The 8,286-nt window shown below is 31.8% G+C and overlaps 1 protein-coding gene across 3 annotated transcripts in view; it reads left to right on the forward strand.

Moving 5' to 3' along the window:
- Positions 1-280: 280 nt before the first annotated feature.
- Positions 281-8,286, forward strand: part of LOC109861668 (cohesin subunit SA-2) — a 16,117-nt gene continuing 8,111 nt past the window's right edge. For 2 of the 3 annotated variants that reach the window (XM_020441403.1, XM_020441405.1), the window contains exons 1-12: positions 281-535; positions 634-836; positions 1,234-1,388; positions 1,483-1,658; positions 1,807-1,980; positions 2,080-2,284; positions 3,042-3,371; positions 3,465-4,413; positions 4,500-4,733; positions 4,854-5,061; positions 5,147-5,330; positions 5,414-5,718. In XM_020441403.1, the coding sequence (XP_020296992.1) occupies positions 658-836; positions 1,234-1,388; positions 1,483-1,658; positions 1,807-1,980; positions 2,080-2,284; positions 3,042-3,371; positions 3,465-4,413; positions 4,500-4,733; positions 4,854-5,061; positions 5,147-5,330; positions 5,414-5,718 (3,099 nt within the window). In that variant the 5' untranslated portion in view covers positions 281-535; positions 634-657. The remainder of the gene's footprint in view (positions 536-633; positions 837-1,233; positions 1,389-1,482; positions 1,659-1,806; positions 1,981-2,079; positions 2,285-3,041; positions 3,372-3,464; positions 4,414-4,499; positions 4,734-4,853; positions 5,062-5,146; positions 5,331-5,413; positions 5,719-8,286) is intronic. The other variant, XM_020441404.1, reaches the window with a different exon arrangement.

Below are 8,286 nucleotides of genomic sequence, written 5' to 3' on the forward strand. Positions count from 1 at the left end.
TCGATTGTGATTTGTCAATTTCTTACTGTTACGGTCTAAAACTCTCCATTGTAGACGACCCTTTACGACTTACGGCTTACGACTGTATTGTAGAACAGGCCATATAGGCCCTGTTCGGTTATTACTGGCAGTACTGAAAAATCTATAGTATACGTGACACGAATCTATAGATTTTCAGTACTGCCAGTAAAACACGAACGCAGCCATACGTTACTGGATTCTCTCNGATTTCGTCACGCATGCGCGTACAGCCTCTCCAATATCGTACACTGACGTCACGTTCGGAAACAGCACTCGTGTACACACGAGCGTCATTCTATCTTTGTTTTATATATAATGAGTAATAAAGATAAAATATACACTAGTGATGTTTCCGAACGCAACTTGAGCCGGCCAGAGTTTGCAACACTGACTGGAAAGCATCCATAAGTGAACAGTAAACAATTTGTAAGCGTTTTATGTGATGTGTATACTTTGTGCGTGAAAAAGCTATAAATGTGAGTGTTTTATATAACTGCTGGTATACATTTGAATTGTGAGTTTTTATTTTTCTACAATTTTTTCGAAAAAAATTGAAGGAAATAGCTTATGCATTTGACATTATCAGTGAGATTGGATACGTCTTTTTATTAGCGTTAAATCGGTGAAAACGTCAACATGATGCATAGAAGAGGTGGGAAGCGGATTCGGATGGACGATCCTGTACCGCCAGAATATGAAACTCCGATGACTCCTTCGACGCCTATGAATGATAATTCTGGTGGAGATGCGAACGAGTCTTATAATGCATATATGTCATATAATCATGCTTCACAAACACCACTGCACAATCCAACGTAAATATTTATTTCATTGGTTATGTTTAGAAAGCTCAACAATTGCATAATTTTTGAGAGATTATTATCTGTAATAATTTTTGAGAGATTATTATCTGTATACTTATTACTTGTGTATATAATAGGACTATTTTTCTACAAATAATCTATTATCTAAAACATATATGATTCAATCACAAGCAACACTCTCAACTGTTGTACAACTGTTGTTTTCTGAACATAACTATTATTAGTACTGTACTACTAAGTTTGTTCATATATTTTATTATGCAAGAATAAGATATATGAACAAAAAATATTAATTGTTACATATGTCTTACTATGCAATAATAAGATATATGTAACAATTAATATTTTTATGCAATAGTGATATATGTAACAATTAATATTTTTATAGTCCAGAACATTATTCTTCCGAGAGCTATAGTTCACCAAGTACATCTCAACAACAATATCAGGAACAGTCTGCAAATTTTGACAATCAGACACAATTTGAAGCTCCTATGACACCCAATGTTAGAATAACACGTAATGCACGTGCTAGAATGCGTGGTATGTTTATATTTGTTTGTATACATATATGTATATACATTTATGGTGAGATAATATTTTATATAGCAAACAATAATTATGGTGAATTTAAAAGGAGGTGTAGTGCAGCAACCAAAATATAAAGAAATTGATACAGAATATACTCCATCTGCTATCAAAGGGAGAAGTAGTGGTGGACGAGGACGTGGCAAAAAGACACATCATTCTCAGAATTCTGAAGATGAAGCTAGTCTTTATTCTATAATAAAAAACAATCGTACATCACTTACAGTATGTTTTCATTACTTAATATTAATATATTATTATTTCCATGGAATTAGTTCAATATAATTAAATATAATGACACAAAAATTTATATAGCAATAGTTTTATATTTACAAATATAACATTTAATATTGCAATAACATTTAATATTTAGACCATTGTTGATGACTGGATAGAGAAGTACAAGAGTAACAGAGAAAATGCATTGCTTATGCTGATGCAATTTTTTATCAATGCTAGTGGTTGCAAAGGTAGTATCACTCCTGAGATGCAACAAACTATGGAACATGTAGCAATTATTCGCAAGATGACTGAAGAATTTGATGAAGTATATTTTCTACATATAATATATTTTGTTAATTGCACATAACATGTATTTTTACTATTACATTTATATTACATTTATTTTTACTACGTTACTTTCTAGGAAAGTGGTGAATATCCCTTAATAATGACTGGACAACAATGGAAAAAATTTCGCGCCAATTTTTGTGAATTTGTTCAGATTCTTGTTCGACAGTGTCAGTACTCTATTATATATGATCAGTTTTTGATGGATAATATTATCTCTTTGTTAACTGGACTCTCAGATTCACAAGTGAGAGCATTCAGACATACTGCAACACTTGCAGGTAAGTCTGAGAAAGCTAGACAATTTACTAATATAGATAAGTACAAAATAGGAAATATAGTAAATAATAAGTAAAGACAGTATAGTAAATACAGTAAATAATAAATAAGTACAATATAGTAAATAATAAATAAGTTCAATATAGTAAATTATATAGTAAATAATAAATAAGTTCAATATAATAAATATAGTAAATAAATGTTATGCTGGGCTGCGTTTGAAAACACTCGTGCACTTTATCGCTCATTATTAGATATAACAAAGATAGAATGATGTTTGCACGCAAGTGACGTTTTTGAACATAGCTCTACATATAAAATATACAATAAAAGAATAATTAAATTATGTTTCGTGCTCGTGATATGTTTCAATAAGAAAATACAGAGGAGACAATAAAGAACTGTATACCTGATGTTTGGGTAAAATGTTTCTTTATTCCAAAGATTTAACAATTGATGCAAACGTTTTGATCCACTATGGGATCTTCTTCAGTGTCTAGTTTGAGGGAAAAAAGGAGAGGTGGCAACTCAATAACCGTCAGCTGCATACAGGAAAACGGTTACTGAGTTGCCACTTCCCCTGTTTTCCCTCAAACTAGACACTGAAGAAGATCCCATAGTGGATCAAAACGTTTGCATCAATTGTTAAATCTTTGGAATAAAGAAACATTTTACCCGAACATCAGGTGTACAGCTCATTATTACCTCTTCCCTATTTTCTTAAAAGAATAATTGTATTATTTTCTTTTGCATCTTTAGCTATGAAATTGATGACAGCGTTAGTAGATGTTGCTTTAACTGTGTCTATAAATCTGGATAATACACAACGTCAATATGAAGCTGAGCGACAGAAAGCTCGAGAAAAAAGAGCAGCAGACAGATTAGAATCTTTGATGGCAAAACGAAAAGAATTGGAAGAGAACATGGACGAAATAAAAAATATGCTTACATATATGTTCAAGTCTGTTTTTGTTCATAGATATAGAGATACGTTACCCGAAATACGTGCAATTTGTATGGCAGAAATTGGTGTTTGGATGAAAAAGTTTCATCAAAATTTCTTGGATGATTCATATTTGAAGTATATTGGTACATGCAGAAAAGTTTCTTTTTTTATATATAGTATAATAGAAAATGTTTACAAAAGTTATTAATTTTAATATACAATCTATTTTCTTGCAGGCTGGACCTTACACGATAAAGTTGGAGAAGTCAGACTTAAGTGTCTGCAGGCATTGCAACCATTGTATGCTTCGGAAGAGCTAAAAACGAAACTCGAGTTGTTCACAAGCAAATTTAAAGACCGAATCGTTGCGATGACATTAGATAAGGAATACGATGTGGCTGTTCAAGCTGTAAAGCTGGTTATTTCAATTTTAAAACATCATAGAGAAATTCTCACCGATAAAGACTGTGAGCACGTTTATGAGCTTGTTTATTCGTCACATCGCGCGGTTGCTCAAGCAGCAGGTGAATTTTTAAATGAGCGTTTATTCCGCCCGGATGACGAAGCTGTAGAAGGTGTTAAGACCAGACGCGGCAAGAAACGATTGCCGAATACACCGCTTATACGCGACCTTGTTCTGTTTTTCATTGAATCCGAGTTGCACGAACATGGAGCGTATCTAGTAGATTCTCTAATTGAGACCAATCAAATGATGAAAGATTGGGAGTGTATGACAGATCTTCTAATAGAGGAGGCTGGTCCCGACGAAGAAGCGTTAGATAATCAGAAAGAAACGTCTCTTATCGAGTTAATGGTATGTTGCATAAAACAAGCTGCTACGGGTGAAGCACCGGTCGGTCGCGGATCCACGCGAAAAATCTTATCGGTTAAAGAACAGAAACAAGTACAAGATGATAAGCAAAGATTGACAGAACACTTTATTCAAACGTTACCACTGTTACTTGATAAGTATAGAGCAGACCCAGAAAAGTTAGCTAACTTGCTTGCGATCCCTCAATATTTTGATTTAGATATTTACACTAAATCTAGGCAAGAAATGAATCTGGATTCTTTATTAAATAAAATTCACACCATTGTGGAAAAAATGCACGACACTGAAGTTCTAGATACGGCAGCTAAAACTTTGGAATATATGTGTGCGGAAAGTAATGCTATCTTTACCAGGTATGTAGCTTTTCCTTCCATTTCCCTGATAATCTATATACTATTTGCTTCAAGAGTACATGTCTTATTTACTTGTGTTGTTTTAGATGTGATGTCGCTCGTTCTACTTTAATTGATTCTATCGTTAACAAATATAAAGAAGCGATCGACGAGTATAGAAATCTAATTGAAGGTGATGAAGAACCAGACGAAGATGAAATATTTAACGTTGTACAGTCGCTCAAAAAAGTGTCCATCTTCTATTCATGTCATAATATGAATCCATGGGGTATATGGGATTCATTGTACAAGGACATTGAAGATGCAAAGGATCCTTCAAAGTATTTCATTTTTTTATATATTTTATTAAATATATTGAAGCTATATTTATAAATTAAAGCTATTATAATATAAAATATTACATGTCAGAGACATAAACAATTTATTATTTTTATTTGCAGATGTTTACCGTATGAAGCAGTTAAATATTGTATAAGTGCGTGCTTTTTTGCCATTTTATGGGGTCAACTTCAAGTGATGGATGCGGATTCGGGTAGTCGTGGTGAGGACGAATGTCGGCAATTAAAAGAACGCTTGCATTCATTTATGGGTTCGATGCGTCATTTTGTCACTGTGTCTTCGGATGATAGTACTGAAAATACTAATACGGTAATTATTAAAGGCAAAAATTTATACTTTTTACATGATAAATCTAGAATTATTATAATTTTTTTCATAAACAATATTTATATAGCGATCGCAAATCTTGAGAGAAGAAGCATATAATACGATGTGTGATTTATTAGTAGTGTTTTGCAATCAACTTACTTCTCATAATGATCCTTTGATGCATCAGTTAGTTTATGAGCCTGATCCAGCAATACAGAATATGCTCAACAGATTTATACAGGAATATGTCTTTTTTGAAGAAGAAGATGGTAAGTAATTACATAAACATTTTTGAAAAAAATGTATTAAAATATATACAACGCATATCTAATTAATCTCGAACATTTTGCAGATGAACACGATGAACACTCAAAAATTGAAGAATTGCATAAACGAAGAAATTTTTTAGCTAGTTATTGCAAATTAATTGTGTATAATATGATTCCTACAAAAGCCGCGGCTGATGTATTTAAACACTATGTTAAATATTACAACGATTATGGTGATATTATTAAAACTACGTTAGGAAAAGCAAGAGACATTAACAAAACAAATTGCGCGCTAACAATGCAACAAAGCTTAAATATTTTATACAGCGAGATAGTGGCTGAGAAAGGCAAAGTAAACAGAAACAGTGAAGAGTTTACCGCAATCAAGGTACTTATATGCGGACATGTATATATACAAAGTTTTTGTATACTTACTATACAAGGACTTTGTATACTTATATTACTATATAATATATATTATACAAGATCCTTTGAAAGTTCAGAAACAAACTTTCTAACTAAAATATCTCGAAATGTAACCAAAGATCCTTTGAAAGTTCAGAAACGAACTTTCTAACTAAAATATCTCGAAATGTAACCAAAAAATATGTAAAGAGATAATTTGTAGGGCTTACACTTAAATAAACAAAATTTACTTAATGTTAATAAGAGTTTGAGTAGAGTTCTCAAAGTCGCGTTTTGTAAACAAAACCCTATTTTTATTACGTATTCTCGTAGCTTATTTTCGAGAGCTTTCCAAAACACTACAATAAAGTATTTTTTCATTGATTACATTTTTTCGATTTATAAGACTTGAAAGGTACAATACTGTCAACATTATCCAAAGTGTATTGCGTGGAGATTGCATAGTCAAAGTGTGACTCCAAAATTCGTTCCTTTTGTCGACCTCATAAATCCCGTGTGGTCTAAATGTTAGTTTTTGATGCTATAATTACCTGGATAAAATTTCAATGAGCATACAAATAGTTTCAGATATATGGAAGCTCAAAGTTGTGATTCATTGAAACTGTAATTCTGTACAATATTGATTAGGTTTAGGTATATTATTGCAATATACTACAATAATATGTAAGCTTCTTCACCGACGTCAAAAAGAAGTTCCTCTTAATGCGCTACAACTTTTTATCTGAAACATTTTTGTCTAAAATGTTTTGTTAAATCAATGTTCCAGAAACTACTTTGAAATGGGATAACTTGTATGTAAATTTGTAATTTAAGGCTCGATGAGTCCTGGATATGTGGGTTTTGGGTTTTCTGGTTGAAAAATTGTGATTTATGAGCTTTAGATTGCTAGTTCTATGGTTTACCATTTATTTTGGAATTTACTATTTTATCGCAAGATTTGCTCAGTGGATTCGACAACTTTGATCTTATATAAATCCGAAACCATTTCTATGCTTATCTTGAAATTTTATCTACCTACGTTATTGTATCATCATAAACTAATATTTAGACCAAATTCCGAACGGATTCATGAGATTGACGAAAGGAGCGAAAAAGAAAGGTTTTATAGGGTCACTCTTTAAATCTTTATTTTGTATATGCGCGCGCGTGTGTGTGGGTGGTTCGGTGGGTGGATAAATTGTTTTTTTCTGGTTCATAAATAAGCAGGAGAGGTGATATTGAGTGGTCTACTAAATCACCTGCCCAGACAGCACACAACGTTCATTGGACGTCCAAATTTCGGTTTTATTTAGTCGAAACGTTTCGACTAAACATCATATGTTTTAAGAATGTACATTATTAGACGAAGTGTATTTATATTTGAATGTTTTAAAAATGTCCATCTTATTAAGCCATTTTGGTTTAATGTACATGCTGCGCAATATTCTTCAGTTTTGTAGAACTAAATCCTAATTAATTTGATAGTGCAGTGGTTGAGCATAGGGTTAATGATTTTACTAATTCTTCCAGTCCCGTCGTAACTCCTATTTTTTCTTTCTCTTATTTTTTAAATTTTATTATTTTACAATAATTTTTAATTTGTTTATATTTTAAAGTTATTACAATTATAATAATAAGAGTAAATAAAAATTGACATATATAATTATTTAATATTTTAACATTGATTTATTGAAAATAAAAAAACTATGTAAAAATTGAAAATTAGTGTGAAATAATAGCAAATTTTAATAAAAAGAAAAAATATATATATAGAGAAAAAAACGAAAATCACGACAGGACTCGAACCCGCGTGGCAAGATTATCAATCTCACGCTCTACTAAATATTGTTTAGCAAAGTGACATATGTATGTAGCTGCATTACCTACTTTAAATTTGTTTTTAATTTTTTTAAGTAGATTTTACTAATTAGGGGAGAACGGGGAACGGTGCTTAGTGAGATTGATCATCTCATTTACAAGAAAGAATATCTCTAAATGTATTTGGCAATATATTGGGTTTTTTAACACAAACATACCGTCAAACACATGATTAGAGATATTCTTTCTTGTAATTGATGATCGGTCCAAATCGCTTAATGCCATGATCTTGTTCTCTCCTACTTAAATATGTTACTCATTTTTAATGTAAATCCGAGTTTATTTGTTACTATCTTGTATGTCTATTTGAATTGAGAAAAACGTTTTACATAGATCTATTTGTGATACTCTCATTAGATACTTAAAATAGACAATTTTAAAATGTCCAGAAAAATAACACTGTACATCTTTAGAATATTCTACAAATGTCAGAGGATATAATCTGAATAGTTTAAATATGTACAAAACGTCCAGTACCTATGTTTTTAAAACATTATTGTGCTATTTGGGTGAGTTTAGCTCATTCCCAGTAAGCAAAATGCGCGCAATATGCCAGCAGATTGGCAACAGATATACTAAAAAGTTGCGAGCAAATTGGCATCTGTTATGTCCGCATTAGGCTTACGATCTGCTAGCAAAGCCTGCTCACAGAATCTGATAGCAGATTGATAGC

The sequence above is a fragment of the Pseudomyrmex gracilis genome, unplaced genomic scaffold (genome assembly GCF_002006095.1).
Source record: "Pseudomyrmex gracilis isolate BER0280 unplaced genomic scaffold, ASM200609v1 scaffold_915, whole genome shotgun sequence".
NCBI classification, from domain to species: domain Eukaryota; kingdom Metazoa; phylum Arthropoda; class Insecta; order Hymenoptera; family Formicidae; genus Pseudomyrmex; species Pseudomyrmex gracilis.